This window comes from Aulonocara stuartgranti (assembly GCF_965226115.1).
Source record: "Aulonocara stuartgranti genome assembly, chromosome: 13".
Taxonomy (NCBI): domain Eukaryota; kingdom Metazoa; phylum Chordata; class Actinopteri; order Cichliformes; family Cichlidae; genus Aulonocara; species Aulonocara stuartgranti.
The window spans coordinates 15833244-15859368 of NC_138949.1; the positions used below are offsets into that span (position 1 = coordinate 15833244).

At 40.0% G+C, this 26125-nt stretch overlaps 1 protein-coding gene across 4 annotated transcripts in view; it reads left to right on the top strand.

The window, feature by feature from the left end:
- The window catches only part of eys (eyes shut homolog), a 183194-nt gene that overhangs the window by 120347 nt on the left and 36722 nt on the right, over nt 1-26125 (top strand). For all 4 annotated transcript variants that reach the window (XM_082557788.1, XM_082557789.1, XM_082557790.1 and 1 more), the window contains 3 exons: nt 3942-4118; nt 13197-13347; nt 22066-22174. In XM_082557788.1, coding sequence (XP_082413914.1) covers nt 3942-4118; nt 13197-13347; nt 22066-22174 — 437 coding nt within the window. The remainder of the gene's footprint in view (nt 1-3941; nt 4119-13196; nt 13348-22065; nt 22175-26125) is intronic.

Sequence of the window (26125 nt, forward strand, 5' to 3'; positions counted from 1 at the left end):
TAAGTGCCTTTTTTTTTTTTTTTATAATGAATGTGTTTACATCTGTCAGTGCGCCCCAGGGTGGCTGTGGTTACAATGTAGCTAGCCATTACCAGTGTGTGAATGTGTGTGTGAATGGGTGAATGACTGGACGTGTAAAGCGCTTTGGGGTCCTTAGGGACTAGTAAAGCGCTATATAAATACAGGCCATTCACCATTTACTTACTGTATTTATGTATGTACTATATGTATACTTGGTCACAGCTCCATTAGAACTGCAACCACAACTACACGTGTTAGCAGTCAACAAAGAAATGTGGCTCTACATTTGCAGCCAGCACACATCTCTTTTATCACAAAATTGATAAAATGCGATATAATAACAACTATGACCAAAAACATCGGAGTCAGCTTTAGTCTGAATCATATGAGCAGTTCCTACTTAAGGAGCTTGAGTGCATTCACTTATGTTTGGCCCTGGAAGTGCTCCGCTGGTAGGATGTACCATAATCCAGGCTAGTGCTTTTGGTTCAGTGAGTGTTCGATATTACCTAGCCACCCATCACATGGTTTTGTCAAGATAAAAGCAGTCCAGCTGAGCATATCAGAGTTTTAAGGTATGATAAATTGTCTCTTCAGAGAAGGCACAGTAGGTAGTAGACCTCAGCAAAGACTTTCTATCAAGCATGCAAGAAATCAGTTAAAAGACACTACAAAAATTATACACACACACACCATCATGGAGTAAATGGTTGAAAGAAGAAGATATAAAAGGTGAAACCATTATTCAGGCTTGGTGTGTATTAATCATGACCTACTGCTTTTAGCTCATTGAGTTGTGTCTTTGCTTCTCGGGAATCTGAAGCCATGGTTTTGGATGTTGGCCAGAAATGAATAATACAATGAAAGTTGAGTTTTTTTCAATTGAGTCCTTAACTACTTTTGTTTAACCACAACATCAGTCCAAGAAGCTTTTTCATTTCATTTTTGTTTTTCCCTAAAGTGCCTTTTTATGTATCTATCTGCATCTTTTTACATCTTTTCCTTTGACCTTATCCAGTCCAAACAATCATGCTAATTATACTGATTTTATTTATAACAGTAACAAATATATTTGTTAGAAAATCATCTTATAAAATGCCAAATGTGCCACCATGGAGATGATATTATCAGAAAGTGGGAACCTTGTCTATAAATGTAGTTGGGAGAAATAACAAACCATTAAAAAAAAATGAAAAGACATTGTGGTGAACCTTTCCTGCTTTTGTTTCCGTTTCGTGTTTGACATTAATTGGACCTGATGAGGGGTTGTCAGATTCCTGCTTTGCCAACTCACTGGCTAGGTGCTGGCAGCTCTTTATGTGGGCATCTAGTGTGTGTTTGCTGTAATGGCTGGTGCCTTTTAAAATGAGCCAGTTCAGTCTTCCTTACTCAGAAATTGCCAACAGATATTATAGGATTGATTTATCATTTTCACCCCCAAGGAAACCACGCCTTCCACAACAAAAGCAACACAATTTTTGTTTTCTCTTTCTGTGTAATTTGAAGCATTGGCTGTCATGTCTGCTCCACATAATTCTATGTGCAACTCGGAGGATTCGTGTGCTCTGGTTGGTCAGGAAATCAGCGAGGGTAGGAAAGTGTCTGAGCGGCTCTTCAGTCCAAGCAAAGTAAAAAAAAAAAAAAGGAATATAACTATGTGAAAAATGATATGACGGGAAACTCATCTCTGGTGTTGGTCTAGCGACTGATCATTAAACTGGACCAAGTCAGTGTCCCATGGGCCCCCGGGCCACTGGACAGTCCTTATTGTCAAACCCTGCAATTCACCTTGGTGATATTTTCACTTACTGTACGACTTGAATCCTTTTCCTAGGCTCATTAAGGCCATTTTCAGAATGCCCTGTTGACACGAATGACTGATACAGAGGAATTGCGTTATCCCTGTTGCCATGAGTGAACCCACTAACAATGCATTAGCTGTCCAAGAGTAGTTCCTGACTCACAAATCAAGCAGCCCAACAGTAATTTTTGAAAAAGAGCTGCAGCCAGTTACACAAACCAGTAGCAGGCTACAATACGCTGCATAAATGTGACCACAGGAGAATGCATTTTCTCAAAACCTTGAAACAATACTGCATAATGTGAGTAAGGCTGAGCACATATAAAAGACAATGTTTGCTGCAGGAAAACATTAGATATCGGATTAACCTTTAACCTGATTTTAAATAAACGTGTAGTGTCACAGAGCTGTGGTAAGGTATACATGTCTATAAGCACATTACTTGAATAACATCTGTGGTTGGTCAAAAATCCTCAAATTTTTCATATAAAAGATAAAAACATAAGGCCTGTACCTCCTCTGGTGCTGTCACACTAGAGTAAAGTAAGAATGGCAATCTCCTTGCTACAACTAAAAATCAAGGTTTGCTAACTTTTGCGTCCTGTGACCAAATGGTTGCCCGGTGGGAGGCAAACTGTCTCCAAAAAGAATGGGGAAGGTTTGCAAATGATATTTCATAAACATGGACAGATTCCAACATGCTGCAATCAACTAGATTCAGCTCAACTTGTCTGCCATGTATCTCTTTACTGATGAAATCACTGTTCATCAGCAACTACTGTTTGTGGAATGATTTCTACATTCTTGTTTCAGATATGTGAGTATGTGGCTGGACTCTGAATTTCAGTAGTTAATGTGAATTTTTGTGTATGTTAAAGGCAGCAGATTTACAACAGATGGCCAAAGATTTACGATATTTGCCAATTTACTTCAGTTAATCGTGTATTATCACAAACAGATTGCACGTAATTGCCAACATGATTCCATTCAGTCACAAACAGCAGACGTACTCTGCCTTATTGCCATTTTATCGCTTTCTTAACATATCATAATCGTTTTGAAGATGGCAACTGACTGCGAGTGGTAACATTTCTGGTCCCCATCTTGAAAGCAACCATGTCAAACGAGATGAGATCGCAAGCTCGTTGCACACAGTCGTAGTAATTCTGTTCATGTCACGGTCTCCAACCTCTGCTTTCCCTGTAGCATTGCAGCCAGAGACCTAACCCCTCTTATCACTGCAAGTGGTCAGAACTGTACTTTCATAAACATAGCAGGGGTTTTTATCGATGGAGTTCGAGAACTTTTTAACCATACCTTGTATAAGCATAAAGTTAGTCTATAATATCGCCTCCATTATAGGCATCCCTAGAGATTTCCCCTGCTACAACTTCATATTCTTCTTATTCCATTTCTTTTACTTTGTAGTCTGTTCTAAATATTGTCAATCATTCACATCCTACTTTAAAAATCCATTTGATCCAACATCAAAACGCAAAAAAGTGAACACTGGAGTCATGAAAGAACATTCTCATATATCATGCAATAAAAAAAAATCTCTCTATTTTTTTTGTACCCAACACATATTGTATATTATGAGCTCTCAACTTGAGAGCTGGACTGTTTTGTTAGAATCCCCTGAGCTGAAGTCAAGGTGGCCTATTTTGAATTGGCTGTCATGTACCTGAGCAGTAAGCTATCCACCAGGTGTACAAAGTCCTTTGTGTAAAGGCCAACATATCATCACAGGCTTGCGAAGTTGATGACCTGAGTGTGTACCTCCTCCACCTCTCCTTATAGTCATATCACTTTGTCATCCAATGGGAAATGACACTCTAGCACATAGCCCTGACAAGGCCCTGCTGATTCTGCACACAGATGGCTGTCTATGCTGCAAAGGCACACAGCAGCCAGTTTTTGCTCTTCTGTTTGCAAACAACAGCCCTGTAGGGCATTGCTTTTACAAGATATGTCATTCTTCATTTATATATAAGTATATTGTCTAATGGTCAATAAAGTGTGTATGAGGGGTTTTTTTTGTCCAAGTAATATTACAATTCTAATTCTCTTACACCATGTAAGCTCAAAGCATCAATTTGCATCTAATGCTTGTTTCCAGATGCCACAGTATATATCCCTTCATTCGATGGAACTTCCTACTTGGAGCTACGGCCGCTTGCGTTGCTTCTCCAGCCTTCTGGTGTCAGCAATAATCGACCCGCAGGAGTCAAGGACACCCCCGTTTTTCTCTGTTTGACAGTGAAAACCCGATCCAGACAAGGAACGATCCTCTACAGTGAGTACAGTCTTTCCCATTACCAGTAAAGACCTGCAACACTGTAAAAGGAACCTTATAATAGAGTGTTTCCCCCTTAACTATATCTTTACAGGTGTAATATAAGGTGAAATAAAAGCCATCACTTCTTTTATACTGCATTGTCGTGCAAGAAGATGCAAATTTATCCAATAAGTAATTCAGCTGCCATTGATGGAAATTCCTCTACTTGTATCAACATTTACACCAAAAAATGAGTTTGCTTTGTTTTCAGGAAGTTAAATCAGAGGCTCAATAGCTTATTTGTGTCATTTACATTTAAATTTAATCCAGAGCCAGCATCCTATTTGCTTAGCTGATCTTGTGCTTTCTGAAATTAACACAATTCCAATAGCCACCAACTCTAAATTTCACAAATTAGCATTTCATTAACATCTCATTTGTGCAATCTGCACAAAAACAAAGTGTACTCATGAGAAGTACACTTTGGGGTTATGTGCTGGACTATTTCTTGTCCAGATGCAATAATTTGCTTTTAAAAAGCCATTTCCTCTTATTTCCTCAGAATTAAACAAAATATATATTGTCTTAGTAAACGTAAGAGGATGTGTTAACGTCTTCAGAATGCATCTTGACTCTTGGGTGATTGGCAGAACAAGTGAAACAGGTTTATTTGCAGAAAACAGACATAGTGGCATTGATAAGAGCCTCTCAGAAGACAAGTCTATACTGCTTAATGGTTTCTGGACAAGCAGCAAAAATTCATCTGCTGTCATGCTCGTTGTCTCTTTATAGATGCTCTCGACCTCCTCTGTGGGAACGTCATGTTTTCAGAAGTTGATTACACTGACATGTTTACATAAGCTCCAGCAAACACAACTGCTCTGCAACAGTTGTTATGCCAAAGAAAACAAGAAATACGAGAGTGAATGAGAATCGCATTTGATCAGCGTTCTGTAACATATTCAAAACGTACCTAATGCTATTTTACATATAGATATTTTCTTCTTGTTTGATTGTTTCATTTTAATCACATAAAATCTCAAGAAGGGTCTGGCCAAGACAGCAGCAAACCTAGTTACAACTATCAAACTACACAGACACAATATCCATTTCATGTATAGTGAAACAAATCAAGGGCGAAACACATCGAATCTCAAAAACAGTTTGACTGCAAATTTAGGAGCAATCACCCTGACCGAGGCTGCTATTTTCTCCATCCTTGAAATGACTTCAGTTTCCCCCCAAAGTAACCAGCTCTGACAATTTCAGGTCCTTCTGGACATTATTCCAGAGAATGTGGCGGCATATTTATTACACAAGAGATATGTAAAGAGTCTGGGCTAAAGCAATAGTCTATTGTGTTTCCCTTTCACTTTAAAAGAATACATGCACTGATCAATCTCAAGTATTAATATTTTAAAAAAGCCACTGGCCTGACTTTAAATGTCACCCAGGGCATGCAGTGAGTCATCTATTGATGCAGGGAATTGTGGGATACAAATACAGCTCTTACGTTTCCAAGGCTGCAAGTAAAAGGACACAGAAACCTAGAGAGTATCTTGTGCCATAGCTGCCATTCAGTCAATGTTTAATTAGTTATGACATTTTCAGCAAATAAGTGGATTCAGCTACAACCAAATGTTAAGATAATGTGTCAGGAGCACCATGTACTTCTCAGAAGGAAACGCAAACAGTGCTCTGGTGGAGGATTACAGATAGCCTTGTCTTCTGTCGACAGCTGGGAGTTTTTTCGCTGTTACAGTGCTGATGATTGAGCTGTGAGGTAAAAGCGAACAAAGGAATCCTCATAAGGCAAGAGCTGGACACTCACACGCAGAGATAGCATTGGGATCACCCTTTATGTCCACTGTGAGCTCTACACTGTATGTCTGCCTGCTGCCAGCTCTTTTGTTCCCACACCTGTGCACACACATACACACTCTCCTTTGTTAAAGTAGAAGATTGGGGTGGGTAGGCCAGGCAACCCCGAGTAGACCCTCATAACAATGGAGTATTGTTTTGGGAAGAGAAGAGTCAGTGATTTTTTTTTTTTTTTTTGAGGACTGAGAAAGCTGAGCCATGAGAACTTTAGTTAATTTACCCTGCTTTGTGTGTATTACACATCTGTTCAAAATATGTATGCATATATTAAGTATCAGCCAGCTTAGGGGTGAATCCAGAGCATGAACGCATTGAGCTGCTCTAATAAAAAAGCATCCAACTCTGGGTCTCCGTGGACCGGCTCCTCGCTCTAAAAACTGCATCCACCTTGAGTTTAGGAGCCTCTCGTTGTTCCCGTGTTACAGCACAGCAAGTCAGGTGCAAGTGCAACAGAACTGTAACCAGCATACATTGTGTGGCGATCATGGGTAATTTATTCTATACCCACCAGCAGAAGACATCATAACATTCATCTTTCTGGTGTAACCTAGATCAACCTCTTATCGGTGACATCGTCTACAGGTCCTGGACCTATTAAACAGCTCAGTACACCTCAGGGTTAAACCGTATTTCCTCTCCTTTGATCATAATGTGGAATTTCTGGCTTGACTAACTGTAATGAGAGTGGCGAGGAGTAAATCCAGGAGTTGTTTAAAATTCAGGTGTGAAATATCCCCTCGAACCCAAAATATGTGATGCAACTGCAGAAGAGTGTATATTAATTCATTTAACAGTCTTACATTATCACTAGGAAGTTATGCTTGTACCAGCTGACTTTTGTTATGCAGTTTAATTCTGAAAGAACTAACAGAATTATTCTTTCTGTGTGCTTTTGACACTATAGGCTATTTTGTGGGGGGGAAAGGTGGTTTTACTTTTACTATTCTTTGGGGTAATAATAGCTTGACTTTTCTTCACTGGGCTGACATTGGCCTCCCACGATGGCTACTGAGTGAATTAGCGTTGCACCAAAGACTTAAATCTTTGTATTTAAAGAGCTGTTAATTAGGCTGCACTCAGAATGTAATAGAAGTCTAAATTAGTGCTTTATATAGGGTTGGTGTATTTGAAAGGTCAGCCAGCTAAACCTTAAATAGACATAGACAATGGTAACATCAATTTAAAGACAGCTATACGGTATCCTGTCTGACACGGGCGCTTAATTACAGTGTTCAAAAATCAACCAGTCAGTAAATTAAGGAATGAAAAGTCTTTTTAAAATGACATATTCTCAATATATGTGCATTTTTATTATATGCTAAAAATCTTTCTTTATCTATAAAATCCAAATCTACATTTGGTTTGTGTTGCAGAGATTTAGGGTATATTATTAAGGACTTTTTTAAAAATGTCAAATGATAGGTTTGAGAATAGAATAGCGGAATAATTGCAAAGCAAAGCCATTAGTATGCTCCCCCATACTTGAAGTAATGGTTTGAATTTTGATTTTTTTTTCTTTTCTGTTTGAAAAACCGAATATTACATGGATAAAAAGAATATAGCTTCAGGGAGCTTTTTTTTCTGCCCGAGAAAAGCTTTTCATAATATGACTGAGAATGCATTTGCATCTGTCATAAGTCATAAGCTATGTATTTTATATACAAAGCTATGCATTACAAACTACACAGTTTAATGCAAGTTGTTGCCTGAGTTCTCTAATTAGTATTTTTCCCGTACTATATGCAGAACAATAACAGGAAACACTTATATTATAATTACTTAAATCAGGACTCTGTAACACAATTTATCTTTATTCTTAAGGAATAAAGACAACGACGTGATTTGAAAGAATGTGGTTTCAAAGGTTGTACAGTAACACCCCCTTTGTAGTTGTCAGATGTGACTTGACGTCAAGATAGCAGTATTGTCTCACTTCCACCCTGGCATAAGTCGCCTCATATATTCACTGCCACCAGTTGTCTAGCTGTGTGGATCATAAGTTATACCAGTCTAAGCCTTTGCAGATTTATACTATAGATCAGTTTGAAAAACTGACTGCTGTTTCAACCTGATGTCATCTTTATTCCAAACCAGCTTTCACCACACTCAATTGTAGACGTGAACACGGCTGTAAATTACAAAACATAGTCATAATTTTAGGTTAGTTGGTTCAATTAAATCCGCCTGCTCACTGTTCTCAGTAATATTTACAGTATCTCACTGGCACAGAAAGCAGACTGCGAGCCTTGTCACGAAAAGAGATGGATGTTCAGAAAGCATAAATAGTGGGCACGGTGCCTTTTATCTAGAAATACTTCCTGGCATATAGCACCCATCTCTTTCACATCAGTGAATAGGAACTGAAAAGAAAACTCGAGAGATCAAACAGACAAAGTTAATCAGAAGAAAACCAAAAGACGTGCATTGAGATGCGAAGACTCTCCGCGCCAGACCTGCTCCTTATTCTCTGCTCCCCCTTTTCTTTACACCTCTCCCTGAAGCAAACTCGCGAGTCTCCCCCTGGACTTCAATTGTCAGCTGGAGAAGAAAAAATAGAGGAGGTGGGGTGAGCAAGAGAGAGGGGGAGGGGGAGAGCGAGACAGAGAGAGAGAAAACAGGTGACAGCGACTGGCAGAAGGACGAACGCTCTGTTAAGTTCAGCACAGAGTAACAGGGCCATGGGGACTGTAGGAAACAATATCCTTACAGAAGAAAAATAGCAAAATAAAAGATGCTGCAACATTGACATCTAGAGAAAATAATATCTGGCAGCGAATGAGTTATAGAGCTAAGCAGAAATTGATTTGAGAGGAGATGAGAGAGGCTTATTTTTGCAGTAGGAAGTAAGAAGTGTAAGGCTTCCTTTGTTAGTCCATTCATAAACATTTGACAGCCCACTGTGTTTTTGAAAAAATAAAAAAAAAGGATATTATTCAGTATTTTAATACACAATATCTTAGTCTTTTGTACTGTCTTCTTCCACTCACTCCCAACTGGTAGATGACAGATGACTCCCCCTCCCTGAGCCTGGTTTCCTTCTATTAAAAGGGAGTTTTTCCTTCCCACAGTCACCAAAGTGCTTGCTCACAGTCATCTGATTCTTGTGGTTTTATCTGTATTATTGTAGGGTCTTAAACTCACAATATAAAGCTCATTGAGGTAACTGTTGTTGTGATTCGGTGTTATATAAATAAAATAAATGGTCATTCCATGTTGCCCTTTTAATGTAATTTTTGCCCTTTGTTCGTTTTTTTTTTTTTGCTTTGTTTGCTTTGTTAAAGAATATTTTACTGGTTAGTTAGTTTTACATTTCTTTGGCAGAATGCAGCATGTTTATGACAGCAGCAGGTTAAATTCAGACTTAAACATTTCAGTCTCCTTCAGTATTTAAAGTGACTCACTGGCTGCTGCCCTGTTCCAACCAGCACCGCCCACTGCTTGCTTTAAAATTATAATTGTTTTTTAAACCCTTCTGAAGGTGATTTAAAAAAAAACTGCAGCATCCCTTGTTTCTCACCTCATGTAAGTTTTTCACAGCAAATATATGCACTGCTATTAACAGGCCCCGGGTGTCCGAATATTTTTGCACCATACCATAATGTTTGAGTCATATTTCCTTTCCACTTTCAAGCTTTTCCTCTCAGCGCAAGCTTTTTTTTAATAATGCCTTGTGACTTTACCACAAGCAAAAAGCGTCAAAAGCAATTGTTTGCTAGAGGAAAGTCAAGTACTGTGTATCTCAAATTATTATCTCATTTCATGCTGCTGACTAAAGATTATATTCAAAACATAACTGCATTTAACAACTCATCAGTTGCATTTTGTCTTCACGTATAAAGAGTCCGTGTTGCTCTAAAATTAAACAGGTGCTTGCATTTAAGCAAACAATACATTTTTGACTAAACAAAGGCTCTTGGAAGGATTCAGACTGGACACAGATTTATCAGCTTCTCAGACGCTTGCCAGCCCTGTAATAATTTGTGAAAAAGAGCACTTTTAATATACTGGAATCAGCTGAGCCTTTTTAGATAGATATATGGAAATCGCCAAATAGAGATGAACACCAGAATATGTGTTTTTTCTGCCCTTGACATGAAGTCTCTTGCATAAGATGTATTTTATAACAAAGCGGTTTGGTACTGTTGCAGGCACGATCCAGAGTTAACACCTTTATTGAGAACGGTATCAAAAGAAGGTTGACTTTATGATTTGAATGACAACAAAAGGCAAGTTGGACACAATTTTTTACATCTTAAATACCGCTGAGATTTATTAAATCACTGAGAGGTGAACTGAAAAATCTGATTACATGTTACACTGCGGTGTTCTACTGCCGAACTGTGGATTATGACTTTTGACTGGATGTTAATTTGTCACATTCTGCCCACCAAAAGCATTATTAGTCACTGACCCAGTCTCCAAACTTCCCAGATTCTGATGCTATAAAGCATCCACAGCATGAGCCGGATCCACGGAGGATCCATGCCACAACCACAGGACATTTTAGGAAAGCTGTAACAATGAATACTGTGTCTCTGGATGAAATCATGTGCTGGCAGCATGATCATACAGAAGAGCAGACGACCAAGAAAGGAAGATTACTGAACAAGTGAATGAGAGTAATTTTATCTCTTCGAGCAGGATGCAAACTAATTAAATGCTCCAGACAAATGAAGCCATTTAAAAGCCTCTTATTCTACTATGAATGATGCCTTGCTACCTATAGTGTCCCTACTGCTATTTTTTCTTGGGCTAAGAGTCCTACCCTTCTGCAGAACAAAGATCAGAAAATTATAGGAGTGAGATATTTATTCCTGTGTGTCATTCTGCAACAGTGGCTTGTAGTATGGCACTGCACTGTTAAATGCATCCCTGTTGTTTCCTAAGACAAAGAATGGTCGGCTTAAAGAATACATTTATCTGAGTGTAGCATATTAAGCTAAGCATTGCCTCCTGTGGACAAAGAGATGGGGATTTTCTTGATGCCCTTCTTGCCCTGGAGGAATTGTTCTGAGCTTTCACATGAGTTGCCATATACCCTTAAAACAACAAGCTCTGCTTTTGTTCAATTTTTCTCCGGTGTCCAAATCCTCCACTCATTTCATTACTTCAAGAGAGATGCCACAGGAATGTCTCTGCCCACACACCTCTGTCCTGGTCCTAGCCTAGCAAAGAGTTTTGACGCAGTTACCATTGTCATTGTGAAATGAAATAGGCCAACCCTGATTGTGTTGAGTCTACTCAGTAGTTCCCTCTGGGTGTGTGGTCCCCTGTCGCCCTCTGTAATTCAGCTGAAATGTGCCCTATAAGCCCTGTTGGAAACAAAGAAATATTTTAGGTCCCTCTAACTGGGCACTATTGCTGTTCAGTCCTCTGACTTGCAGGAATGTCTTCCCTGACAGTGGGCAAGTTTGGTCTCTGTCTCCCTGCTGCATTTTATGTTGCTCCCCTTTTGCTCCTGTGTTCTTAGACAGTTGAAGACCTCGATAGTGTGTGTGGGGGAGAATTTCATGCTGCTGCTGGCTGTCGCTCCCACAATGCACTGTCTCACTTGCAAGACACTCAAAATCTCCCATTGAGATATAATGTGCTGGAGTTAAGTGACATACTGTAGAGGTCATATTCCTGTTTTGCAATCAAGACCACAAAGGTTGGGGAAAAGTCGCACCAGCTGCCATTTCCCAGAGGCTTTTCCAGCAGGAGCAAAATGTAGATTTACCATCAGTCCTCCAGTCGCAAGATTGTTCTGCTTAAATTTTAAAAAAAAAATGTTTTGGATCTTGAGAGCCCCAGCTGTGATAAAAGTACCTGGTAATCATTCTCCTGGTAGGCAGGCAGAATGAGACCTACTAGAGTGATCCATGGGGAAGATACTTATATCCTGAGGATACCCTCTTGCTTGCTACCTCTTACCTCTCCTCCCTGCAATAAACCTACTGAAAACTTGTGTGTTTATGTGCACATGAGTGGATCTTTATCTTTTGAAGCAGAAAACTCACTGCTTTCTGCTAACCATACCATGGCATAATGGTAATAAAAAAACATTTTACTGTTATCCTAGTAGCTCTGAATAGTGTGGTTCCTGTGTGGCACACACACAGGGATGATTCAGCTCATATTGATGCAGTCTTGGTATGTTATAATATGAATCATTACTCATAAGTGAACAGCGCTTTATGTTCGATGCCAAGTCTCAGATAGCTTCATATAGCTCAGACTGTGAAAGGAGCAGTTTGATTTAAGGAGGTCTGTCAGACAGTGAGGACCAAAGTTTCAGTTTCCACCAGTGGTATAAGGGACAAGGAGCCCTGTACTTACTTCCTTGTAGGTCTTTACTAACACGGTGTCTGCAGCAGTGGGCAGAGAAGATTTATCTCGAATCAGTCTCCTCTCTCTTCTCTTCTCTTTTCAACAATTTCCCCCTTGTAGGTGGGAGTATCCAGTGGAAAGTTTCGATCTCTCAGCGAGAATTGATTATTATTCACTATACTTTTTCAATTGAGCTCTCCATGACCTTTGAGTAGATTTCTATCTATTTCTTTCATATTTTCTTGTTACTTTTAACTCGGCTAAGACTGAATGATTTGTATGCCATTTGGTCCATCCTAATTTAATCCTTCAACAAAAAAAAAACAGTGCGAGTGCTTGCAATGCCTTTTAAGCCTTACACTTTAGATTTTATCAGGTCTAAGTCAGTTTATTCTTAGCTGTTTTGTTGAGGGAATGATTGCCCAGTTTGTGCATTTATTGTAGAACTCACAGCAATGTGAACTAGGTCTTTGTAAGCTTCAAGGAGGCATGTATTTTGACTGTGTAATGGCATTTGTTGGCAGATAGCAATCTTCCCTCAGGTGTCAGGTAGTGGTCCTGTATATTACCTCTGTTTTTGTATTTGTATTTGTATTGCATCTTTATTTTTAACACATTAAAATGCATCACACAGCAGAGATTAAAGATCATTTTGAAAAATTAGCATACAATGTGAGGAAAGCATATGGAAGAAGCCCTGTGCAGCTACCGTAGTTACTCAACTGAACATGTTCAAATCAGATCATCTTCTATTTTCAGATTTTAAAGTCACACACAAAGGGCCCTCATTTTATACACTCAGTATCTTTGATAAGTTTGAAATCATGTAACGAATATTGTACTGATACAATACAGCAATATGCAAAAAGAGGCTATTTACTAATTGTGATTTTCTTACCTTTCCAGCTCAGGAGCAGAACTTTGGGGATCAGTTCCTTCATGTTTTCCTTCAAGATGGAAGCCCTGTTGCTAAACTTGGTTGTGGTGGCAGTCATATTTTGCATGCAGCTGTAAATCAGAACATCAATAACAACAGATGGACGTCAGTCACCATCAGGTAACGATATGGTGCTTCTACTTTGCTGTCATTCACCTAGAATTCAACTGCCAGGGAAGAACGTTTTTTGTAACATGTGTCAAGCAGGCCTAGAACGATTGAAGGTACAGTCAGTCATTTTTTGAAGTTATTTAATAGAAAAAAGAAAACTGTACTCATAGGTTCCAACAAACTGATGCATTCTCATAAAAGCTATTATAAATCTATTAAAAATACTGTTGTGGGAGGATCAAAGAGGATCAAAATGTGTTCATCATGCTTGTGTATTCCCGATATTGTCGCAATAATTTGTTATCAACATTCATTGTCTGTACAGCTGACAAGAGCTGAGTAAACAACAACTAGTTGTAAGCTAACATTATGCCCGCTAATGTTAGGCTCAGTTGTCCTTAAAATCGCACTTTCCCGTTACAGTCTTTCAAGCAACAGACTCCAACAAAGTTACATCCACCCATAACGGACTCCTTTCACAAAATGTTACAGACTTTTCTAGCGTAAAAGAAGGTGGACACTTCTCAGTCAGCATTGCCAGCTGAGGTAAACAGTAGGTTGATGGCCTTCCACAGACTGGGAAAAGCTCAGGAGCAAATCGGGATCTGGAACAGTCAATAGTAGAAACAATCTAAATCTTCTTTAAATGAATGTTTTTGATCTCTGTTTGTTGGCTAAAATGTGTTTTACATACTGTAACTGTACATTTGTGAACTAAAATAATGAATAGTAATATGTAAATTGTTTACATCTTATCGGCATTATTTTTTACCTATCAACAGTTTTAAAACTCCACTAGCATACACAAATTGCATAAAAACAATAGCAAAATATCCATCTTACTAGTAACTAAATTTAGCTCCTTTTTTATGTCCTTTAGTAATACTGCTTATGAAAAGGCATAAGCAACAAATATAACTACTCTTTAGATTTATCATGGGAAAACATCTCACTTTCAAACATTTGGCAGTAGACTCGTTACCAGACCTGATTCATATATATTTTGACTTATTGCTTGTTCCTTTCAAATAGTTCTGATCAGCCATCCTTCCCCCTGCACTGCTGATCTTGTGTCTCTGTACTGCACACAAAGGCTTAGAGGCTTCATCACTGTGGGGCAGAGTAAGCCAGCAGGAGAAATGAGAGAGTGCCTGCTGCTGAGCTCTGCTTCTATTTGCTCTTGATCGGTTCAGCAATTTTATTCATATGCAAATGAGCCCATGACATCATCAAGTCATGTTTGAGCACAGAGTACCTACTTTCCTTGGGTGATAGTTGGCAACACTGAATACAGATGCCTTGCTGTTGTCAGCATGTATGCAGTGCAGTGCTGTGGTTGTATTTAACTGTAAATACTGTAATCCAGACTCCAATGACCGGTGAAAAAATTGAAATTGCCTGAAGGCACTGTAACACAGTCTCATCTCCATATTTTTTTTCCCAATCTTTCCCTCTTGCATGACTCTCAAATGCTCTTTTTTTTCTATCTTGCTGTCATCTCGGGTTGTGTGGTGCCACTGCAACTAACATCGGAAAGGGAAAACATTTACCTGTTTTTATACAAATACAGTTACACCCCTTTGACTTTCTCATGTTATACCCATAAATGTCTGTCTGTTGCACCACACAGCAGCGTTGCTACAAAGCCTATTCAACATTACCCGACCAAGCTTCAGTACTATAGTATGAAAACATTGACACTCATTTTTCATAAGCTTTATTTCTGGTGACATAACTGCTGCACGGGGTACGACGTCGCAGATGCAAAAATGCTTGTTTGTTTTTTACTTAAATTGTTTTCCCTACATTATGATCACATATAATTAAGCAAAAATCCAACTTAAAACCATGATAAAGAGTGTTAATGTTTCTTTACCTCGCCCTATTTGAAATCCTCTTAGCTATGAAGGAACACTGTTTAGCAGTCGTGCACCACTTCGTCTTGCTAATCATCCTCAACAAAGGGATAAAAGACATTATGAATATTTAATCAAGAATTTAGAAGCCAGTCCTGACAGTAAACATAATTGAATGAATCACATTTTCCTTTTGTTGGTCTTCAAAAGGAAAATGTGATTCATTTCACTGAAACATTCAGGACTGTTTAAATTGGCTGCCACATACATGAAATATAAAGTCCATACCTTTCTCTCCAGTGAGCTTCCATTGAATTATGAACACTTTGGCTGTGTAGAAACACTGAGTTTGGTTTCGGGAAAATGGATTATAATAACTTATATTATATTTATTCAGACACGCTATCAATAGCTATGCAGATTTTCTAAATGTAATGGTGTTACGGTGCATTGTGTTTTCACAAAACCGTGTGTAACGCAAAGGCAGATTGATAACAGCTGTGAAGCATGCAAAACATTTCCACAAGGCAGCAACTTCGTATTATATTTTCCCTCTCCAGAAATGTTTAATTGTATTATTTCACTTAAAGCACAAATGGGCTGTAGCACTCCAGAGCAGACAAATGCTGGCAAGACAAAAAACCACTGCTGAAATGCCCCTTGCTGCCAGATAAATTCACAAAGGGGAGTGTGCAGGGGGGATGCTGTGTCATTTTTCATTTGGGGAGGACATGTTTGTTGCTGGCTTGGTTTTTGATGTTGGGAAGTTTTCCTTTGGGGATGTTTAAGGCAATACTGCTGCGATTAAATTTGAGAGTGGCAGACTCCAAACGCTCCCCTGGTCATTTGTGAGGTGTGTATGCTTTTAGCTGAATCCCGTACTACTTGCCATTCACTGTTGGAGTAATTTCCATTTACACTCAGTCAAAGATCAACAAGGATGACACACAGCATTCTGCAGCATCACATTTCTTACCTTGTCAGAGGTGAACTCGGAGTCCCTGGCAGACATGATTATTTAAATTTATGCTGCTTTTGTTGGTGCTTTTTTCTCTTCAGTCAAAGGAATGGGAGTAGTGTCTCAAGTATGATTCAGGCTTACTGAAAAATATTCTTTTTTGTCTGACTGAGGATCCTGTGTCTAGCACCTTCTGGGTTTTGATGTTCATGTTGATGTTTTTTACTGTTGAAAATGCACCAAATTTTCAGTTTGTGTAGAAGCAGTGCATGAATACCTCGTCATCACGTCTTTTCTTACAACCTTTGTTTGAAAGGATGAAAATGTCAGCGTTCTGCTTGATCACTGAAAGCAAAGATTCTCAAAAAAACTTGCCTTTAGTCTTCTTTGGTGATGCCATAGGGTAGTATTGCAGGTTGTTTTAATTCTGTCTTGAATTGCTTTGATTTCAAAAGAAATGTACATCTGTATTTACACTTTATTAGGTACACCTTGACAATACTGGGTTGGACTCTCCTTTTCCCTTTAAAACTGTCCTAATTCGTGTCCTAATTCTTCATGGCATAGATTCAGCAAGAGGCTGGAAACAATCCTCAAGACTTTTGGTCTTGGCATGAGAGCATCACACAGATGCTGCAGATGCAAATCTTTTGCTCCACCACATCACAAAGGTGCTCTGTTGGATTGAGATCTTGTGATTGTGGAGGCCATTTGAGCAAAGTGTTGTTCTTGTTCAAGAAACCAGTTTCAGATGATTTGGGCTTTTTGACATGGCACCGTGTCCTGCTGAAAGCAGCAATCAGAAGGCGTGCACTCTGTGGCCATAAAGGGATTGGCATGGTTGGTAATAATACTCAAGTAGGCTATAGCATTTAAACGATGGTACTAAGGCACCTAAAGTGTGCCCCACAAAGTACCGCCCACACATTACACCTCAATCAGCAGCCTGAGCCGCAAAAACAAGGCAGGATGGATCCAGGTTTTCATACCAAATTCAGACCAGTCATCTGAATGCTGCAGCAGAAATTGAGGCTCATCAGACCAGGCAACATTTTTCCAATTTTCTCCTTTTTAGGTTTGGTAAGTCTGTGTGAGCTGTAGCCTCAGTTTCTGTTCTTAGTTGACAGGACGGGCACCCGGTGTGGTCTTCTGCTGCTACTTCAGGTTCAAATTGATCTGCCTGCACAGATGCTCTTCTGCATATCCTGGTTGTAACGAGTGGCTATTCTGGTTACTGTTACCATCCTGTCAGCTCAGTGCAGTCTCACTTCTAGCAACAACAAGGCATTTTCACCCTGAGAACTCCCACTCACTGGATATTTTCTCTCTATCAGAACATTCTCTGTAAATCCTAGAAATGGCCGTGTGGAAAAAAATCCCAGTAGATCAGCAGTTCCTGAAATACTCAAACCAGCTCGTCTGGCACCAACAACCGTACCACATTCAAAGTCACTTAAACCACCGTTCTTCACGATTCTGATGCTCGGTTTGAACTGCAGCAGCTCGTCTTGACCCTTTCTACGTGTTTAAATGCTCGGAGTTTCTCCCACGGAATTGGATGATTTGTGATAATGAGCAATTGAACAGGTTTGCCTAATGAAGTGCTTCTCAGTGAATGTGTATTTCATAATTAGATCCCTTAAATCACTTTTCTTTTAAATTAGCACCGTATTCACATTACAGCCACATTATAGGTGGGTTGTTTTGTCCAAGCAATGTTTTTGTACACATACTCTTGAGTGTCTTTCCTCCAGCACAGAACAGAATGAGCCAAGGATCAGTCAACCAAGTCTATGACTAATGGATGAGGCCATGATGTCCAGACTTTTACTTCCTCTACAGCTCCGATAAACGAAAACAAAACACTGGTTCACGATTCTTCTAATGCAGCTCTTGCTATGCCCTTCCTGTGTGTCCTGAAATAGTATGTGCTTGCTCTGACCACAAAACACAGGACAGCAAATAACAGGAAGAGCATTAATTATTAGTTGCTGATTAAATTATTATGATTCTCTAACTGTTGCTTTTCACAATAATAAAAGAATTTAAAAAATGGCGACTTTAGTTTCTCGTTCAGTTTTTAATTCAGCGAGCATGCTATCATTTGCATCGCATATTGAACTTTAACGATTATTTAATTATTTAATCGTTAAACTTATATTTAATGGCCTGTTCAGTGATCATCGAATAGTTTTGTAGAAAAAAAATGAACATGTGAGTGTGAAATGTCTCCTAGCAACAGCCGCTGGTACCAGGAAGAAAACAGACTTATGCTGTGAGAAGAAACACTGGAAAGAATTTCAAAAAAGTAACTTATTTCAGGGCATCTCAGGGAGTCGGGGAATCTGACTTCTTTGAATTATTGTCACAGAAACATTGGAAACTCCGCTTTCTGAGTTCGAGTCCTCTTCAGCTCCGAAACGCTGATTTACTTCACTCAGCATAATGTTTGCTGATATAGAACTAAGAGGGCATTTTAGTGCGAGTCAATCAATGGTGCATTTTGTTATACGATGTGGTTAGATCAATCTTATGATTTGCGTCTATCCTATTAATGGGTACATAACCCCTTTGCAGTTTGTGAAAGTAATTACCAAACTGCTACATTACAAGTGAACACTTCCCTGCTGGGTATTAATCCTTTGGAGAGTAATAGAGAAAAATGTATTTGGGGAAATGGCACGCCATATGTGCGCTTGTTTCAAAAGTATCTGATTTAATAAGGGCCGTTTTTGTTTTTGAAACCACGTCCTTTTTTTTTTCACAGCAAGGTATATGTATCAATTACACACTATTCAGAGTTGTATTGACAAGTCCTCCCATGAAAGATTCAGCAGCAGCCCTGCCTGCTCACTTGGAGTTTCTTTTGTGAAGCTTCACAATACCACGAGTGTTGCTGTGTGCTGTCTAATTGTATTGCTGGAGATATAATGATAGAACACAGGCTACCCAAATTAATTGAGGCTTGCCAGTCACAGCACAAATTATGCAGCAAATGCTGCAGTGCTGCTTGTGTGAAAGTAACTGCACCAGAGCCAGCCATTACAGTCAATGTAGGTGTAGTTTATGATCTGATAAAGAGCATGTTGCACTTATGGAAAAAACAACAACAAAAACAACAAACAGACCCCTTTGTATATCTTGTGCAATAGGTGCAGTGGTGTGATATGACATTTCATGATTTGTAACCATATGTAAGGTTATTTTCAGTTAAATCAGATGCAGCGCCGCGACCTGTTGTGCTAATAAGAATATCAAAGTAACAGTTGGTACTTGTCTTCTTTGTGTGTGTGTGCCAGCTACAGCTCACTGATAATAAACCCTACTGAGCATAGTCTCCATTTGCAGAACTAACAGACACTTAAATCAATCAAATGACTCACAAATGATAACTTCACAACTTACATGTTACACATTATGATTTGCTCTTTGTAAGAATCAGAAATATGGCTAGAATAACAAGGCTTTTTTGTGCCTTTTTTCCCCCAGACACTAAAAACTGTTGCAAGGGCACCGTGCAGTGCATGATGTTTTACTGCCATCTGTTGCCAATACTTTCAGATGTTTCATGCAAAAGTAATATTTTAATGATTGTCCTCCTTTATTATTAGTTGTCTGCAGGGGACTGTGAAGAGGGAATGTTCTTATTGGATTGTAGAGACAAACACCCACCTTCAGGTTTAACAAATACCTCTGTGTAAAGGTGCAGTCCTGAAAATATTTGCAAGGTCCCTTAACATTCCAGGTAATATTTCAGTGGTGATCCTCCGGAAAGTTGCTGTAATGCAGTTGCCCTTAATTAGTCACACACCAGACGCAGTCTAAATGAGGATGTTAGAGATGACAAATCACTCATGATTAGAACATTAGCCAGATGAACAAATGCATAAATGATGATTGAGTTAGGAAAATGATCACAGCCATATTGTGGTGTGGTCTGTCTTTGGAGAAATATTTATCCGTCTCTGTTTGTTTACCTCAAACTGGAACTTTGCTGCGTGGGTCCTGTGAGACCCAGAAATGAATGGTGCACAAGGGGCCCAATAAGAAATCACAGTTTCTTCCCTACATTAGAGAAAACCACTGTTTCTTTTCCTTCTTATTCATTCATATGTTTGTTTGTTTGGTTTTGGGCTTGTGTGTATGTGTGTGGCGATTATAATGTGGAGCTGTAGGTCATATTTCTAGCTATCTACACCACATAAAGTAGTTGTACTCATTTTTAAAAATATATAAATAGTCACGTTTTCCTTAAAGCAAGACTATTGTAAATTAGCTTGCTGGAATATTAAATGTGCTCATAAGAACTCATCAAGTTCGCTTACTTTGTGTGCATGCTTTCCATATCTCCCAGGGACAGTTTTTGTAGCATCAGTAGCCCGAATAAAAGCTACTGTGGTAAGCACCAAAATATTCGTCAAGCGCCCTCAGCAATAGAGGTTGTAATGATGTTGTGATGTTTCATACCTCGCAAAATGGTCCATTTTTGTTGCACAAAGATAAGGATTGATATATCGCACAACTCTATCCCTTTCATTAGGATCCAAGGAACAGTGGGGCAATATCCCAATGTAAGAGAGTGAGCTCACTGGAACACACTGAGCACCACCAGGATGTTAATGGATGTCTTTTGTGGAGATTAGGTTGCCTTTCACATTTGCCAATGTAAATGTGCCTTAATTTATCAGTGAGTGTGTACAAAACGGCTCTTATGATTTCCACACCTGTAATTAGTCCTACCTGAAGTTGAGTATGATTGCCGCAGGGAGGTGTCCTGGAAGGCTGTTTCAAATTAGCAGGAGGGCGATTGCTCTGATTGTTTCCATCTGGCTATTAAAGCAGACGTTTGAGGGTTGTTCCTCATCAGTCATCATCGGTACAGTCAAAAAGAATGGCTGAATAAGTTACGAAATACACACAATCGTAGTTGTGTGGCGTGTTTACAGGCTGGTGGCAAAGAAACCCACAGAACACAAAGGGCATCACGCATTGCCGTGTTTACGTGTGTGGCGGAGAGCGTGCAACCTTTTGCATAATGTTGAGCCTTTTAAAGTGGCTTCTATTGTGTACTGCCAGCATAAGGCCGGTGATGAATTGGGGAGAGGGGATCACTTGACTTTGCCAGAGCTGGAATATGACACAAGTAGACCATCTACTTAACATTACGGCTGCAACATTAATGACTACTACAATTGTATATTTCCCCAGAGAGACGCTGAGGGTCAAATGATAAAATTATCTTCCTTCTCATTAGGTTTGTAATGTATATCTAGTTTGTGCCCTCGTTTTTATCATTAATTAATCCTGAATGACATAATGAGCACTCATACCCATAATCATGTTTTTGGCCTATTGTTATCAGTAGTAGCAGTGGTAGAAAATCATAGAAAATGTTATTAAAACTGGTATTTATGTCACAGATCATGTACCTGGTTATGATTGGTGATCTCACTCTGTGGTTTTTCTTTAGGCACTCCATAGGTACTGTTGCATTACTGTGTCCATTTCAATTTGGCTGAGAAACACAACTACTTACAGAAAATAAAAAGCACTGCAGCACTGAGCCAAAACCTGTTTCTGGCTTTCTTATTTAAATCCAAAACTGGGGAAAACATTGCCTGTTTTTTCTTGTCTCTCCTGGATTTAGGGTAAGAGCTTGTGATACAAACGGACCATTACTTCAGACCCAGTGTGCCAGTGCATAAAGTGTCTTGTAAAACGATGTGTAATGTATATCTAGTAAGTTTATGGAATATTCTCCATGGTCACATTAGGAGCTTCACTGCTGTCTGCTCTGTTTGTTTCTCCATCAGAGCCTTTTCCACACTTTGTTGGCGTTATTGTGAGTATCAGACATGGCAGGGAGAGGGCTTCCTAACTTACCCCTGGTTTCTGTGTCTTCTCTTTTAACAGATACAATCTGCCTGTTGGCAAACAAGGAGGCCCGTGTATGATTGAAATAGCTGCAGATAATGGCACGGCTCAGCATCTCGAGGAGTACATCTCATACCCTGTGTCACAGGTATCCTGACTTCTCTGCACTCAAATCTACCCTTTGTACAACCATCATCTCATTTCAAACACATAATTATCTCTCAGTTATCTTATTCCTTTTACAGCACAGTTTGCCTTAAAAACATTGAAATGTTGGTACAGCAGTAATATCATCGCCCGTGGATCCCGATATTCTTCAGTAAATAATAATAATTAAAGAAATACGCATGTATTTCCATCGAGAGCCATTCCAGCATTTAAACGCTGCTCTAATAATGAATTTTTTTTTTAGTATTTTAGTATTTATTTATTTATTGTCATTGTCAAGAACAATGAAATTGCGTTTGGGGCTTCCATACAACCCAAAAAAAAAGAAGAAAATAATAAATACCCCTTAAAACCCAAGTGTACATATTTAACCCAGTGTGACTCCAATGCAATAAGACAATCCTTAGCAATAATGTTCGTAGAAATTCAGACAAAGACCTGAGAAACATGACAAAATACAACAATGCAACCCATTCAATATTATTGTACTGTGAGATATGATATCAGATATGATAGTTATCTATTTAAGAAAGAGGGGGGGGGGGGGGCAGGAGGGAGAAGAGAATAAAGATATGATGCACCAATGCAGACCAGTTCATTGCTATTAAGAAGTTGGATATGGTTATTGTCCGTGAGAGGGGGGCAGAGAGTTCAGGAGCCTCACAGCCTGTGGATACAGGCTGTTGGCCAGTCTGGATGTTCTGGCCTGTATAGACCTGTACCTTCTCCCTGAGGGCAGCAGATGGAAAAGGTGGCGCGCAGGGTGATGTTGGTCCCGCAGGATACTGTGCACCCTCCTCAGACAGCGAGTGGGGAAGATATTACTGATCTCTGGCAGACTTGTTCCAATAATTCTGCCAGCTTCTTTCACCACCCGCTGGAGTGCTTGCTGATCGGCCTTGGTGCAGCTGGGGAACCACACTAGAAATCCATACGTCAGAACGCTGCTGATGGCACAGTTGTAGAAGTTCAACATCAGAGATCTGGGAATGTGTGCGCTCCGCAGTCTCCTCAGGTAGTAGAGGCGCTGTTGGGCCTTCCGTACAACTGAGGTGATATGGTTGCCCCAGGACAGGTCCTCGGTCACAGTTACCCCCAAGAATTTAAAACTGCTCACCCTCTCCACCGCCTCACTGCCAATGAAGAGAGGCAGATGGTTGTTATGACCCCTCTTCCGGAAATCTACAATGATCTCCTTGGTCTTTTTGGTGTTTAAGACCAAGTTATTGTCGTGGCACCATGACTCTAGTTGTTGCACCTCTGTCCTATAGTTTGTCTCATCATTGTTGGATATAAGTCCGAGCACTGTAGTGTCATCTGCAAACTTAACAATGAGATTGGACGCGCAGGAGGAAATACAGTCATGGGTGAAGAGAGTGTATAGCAGAGGGCTCAGAACACACCCCTGAGGGGCACCGGTGTTGACCACAAGGGTGGAAGAGGTGTTCTTACCCACTCTGACACTCTGTCTACGGTTAGTGAGGAAGTCCACAATCCAGTTGCACAGAGAGGAGTTAAGTCCCAGTTGGTGGAGTTTGGGACGGAGTTTGTATGGCCGGATGGTATTAAAAGCCGAGCTGTAGTCTACAAAGAGGAGCCGTGCATAGGTGTTCCTGTGTTCCAAGTGCTTCAGTAATGTGTGCAGCACTGTGGCGATCGCATCCTCAGTTGACCGGTTCTCCCTGTATGCAAACTGGTGCGAGTCCAGGGATGGTGGAAAAGCAGCTCTGATGTGTTTAATGACCAGTCTCTCCAGGCATTTGGCGGGAATGGGGGTGAGTGCCACAGGTCTGAAATCGTTCAGACATGTGACATTTGACTGTTTTGGGATGGGAACGATGGTTGCTGCTTTGAAACAGGATGGTACCAGTGAACAGGACAGCGAGGTGTTATATATAGAGGTGAAGACGTCCGCCAGGTCCGCAGCACAGTCTTTTAGCACCCGGCCCAGCACTCCATCCGGCCCGGCCGCCTTCCTGGTGTTAATGCTCCGGAACACACGCCTCAGCTCATGAGTGCTCAGGACCGGAGCAGGGTCGGTTGAGGGGAGAGGGGACAGGACAGGGTCGGTGTTCTCCCTGTCAAAACGGGCATAAAAGAGATTTAGATCCTCAGCCAGAGTAAAATTGTCGGCTGAGGGTGATGGTGTTCTTCTTTTGTAGTCCGTGATAGCCCTGATGCCCTCCCAGACCTGCCTTGGGTTTGTGTTGTTCTCAAACCTGGCCTCAATACGCCTCCTGTGCTGCTGCTTGGCAGTCTTGATGCCTCTTCTCAGGTTGGCCCTGGCAGCACTGTATGCCTCCTGGTCCCCGGATTTGAAAGCGTTGTTCCTTGTTCGAATAAGTTGTTGAACTCCGTGTGTCATCCAGGGTGGATTATTAGGGAACACACGGAATCGTTTCCAAGTTGTTACATTGTCCACACAGAAACAGATGTAGTCCAAGACAGTGGAGGTGTAACTGTCCAATGCGACACGATTGTCAGTGTCCTGCACCTTGAATACATCCCAGTCTGTGCAGTGGAAACAGTCCTGAAGCATCGGAATAGCATCCTGCGGCCATGTTCTCACGGTTTTGGTTGTAATCCCAGTGCTCTTGATCTTTTGTGTGTATATTGGGTGTAGCAGAAGGGAGAGATGGTCTGACAGACCCAGGTGGGGATAAGCCTGGGCTCTGTACGCATTCGCCATGTTGGTGTACACCTGGTCCAACGTTCTATCTCCTCTGGTAGCACACTTCACATTACGGTGGAAATTGTGAAGTACAGATTTCAGGTCCGCAAAGCCATCAGTGGCTTTTAGTTTTTGTAGCAGGGTTGTTTGTCAATGTCTTTGCTTATATAAAGGCTGCATTGTTATCTAAAATTTCTGAAATCTGCTAAATGTCATTGTGACAATTATGAAGTAAAACAGTATAAATGCAGCATTAATGTTAAAGAGCAACACAGGAAATATGCCCTGGCATTTATGTCATATAGACAGATGATGTTTACTGGCAATTTTTTTTCCCTGACATCCCTGCATTTTTGTCCCACAGCCCTATACATTTGGCACCCCCACAGTGCCAACAGACTCGCCACATTCAAATAAACAACTTATAGAACTCATGACAGCAGGGCCATCAGTAGATTGACTGTATGTTGTTGTGTGCTGCCAAAGCCCATTGCTTTATGAATACAAAACAGGCTTCAATTTAGAAAAAAGTGCATCTTTTACAGTATTATCTATAGATAATCACAATTGGCAAACATGTAAGCCACATCAAGCTTGTTCTATTATTAATCACAGGCTGGTCTTTTTTTTTCTGGCTCATTAATTTGATTAACAACACCTATATTTGTTATTAATTAATAATTTTGCTTTCACATTCAAATATGCAGAGAGAGTCTCAACCTTCCCACTGGCCCAACATGCCTCCCACTCCTCAGTGTGATTTATGGTCTTCTAATTTGAGATGCCAACATGTTTCTTTGTTCCTCATTCATTACACGAGCACTATCTTTGCTACAATTAGACATCACAGTGCTAAACTTTTTCTTGTATTGTCAGGTTTAAAGATGAAGTGAATGTGTTTCTAAAAATAAAAAAATACTACTTACACTTACACTTACACGCTGTGTATATTTGTGGATAAACAATACCAGTAAAAAGCTACTTGTAGTGTTTTGTATCAAATGAAGATCTTAAAAATGTCTTGGAAACAAATATGTGCTTTAGTTATTTGTGTTGTATTTGTGTTGGCTTTATCTGACACTGTCAGCCAAGAGAAGAAGTGAGTGGGCTCAAAACTAAAGCCAGCTGTAGACTTCAGAGAGAGATAGCTGCTGTCACTTTCCAGTCTAGACTGCTGAGGCTAATCAGACAGCTTAGCAGATGTTGGTGAAGCAATATTGCCATCTATTTCACTGTTAGTATATGTCAAATTAGAAGTAT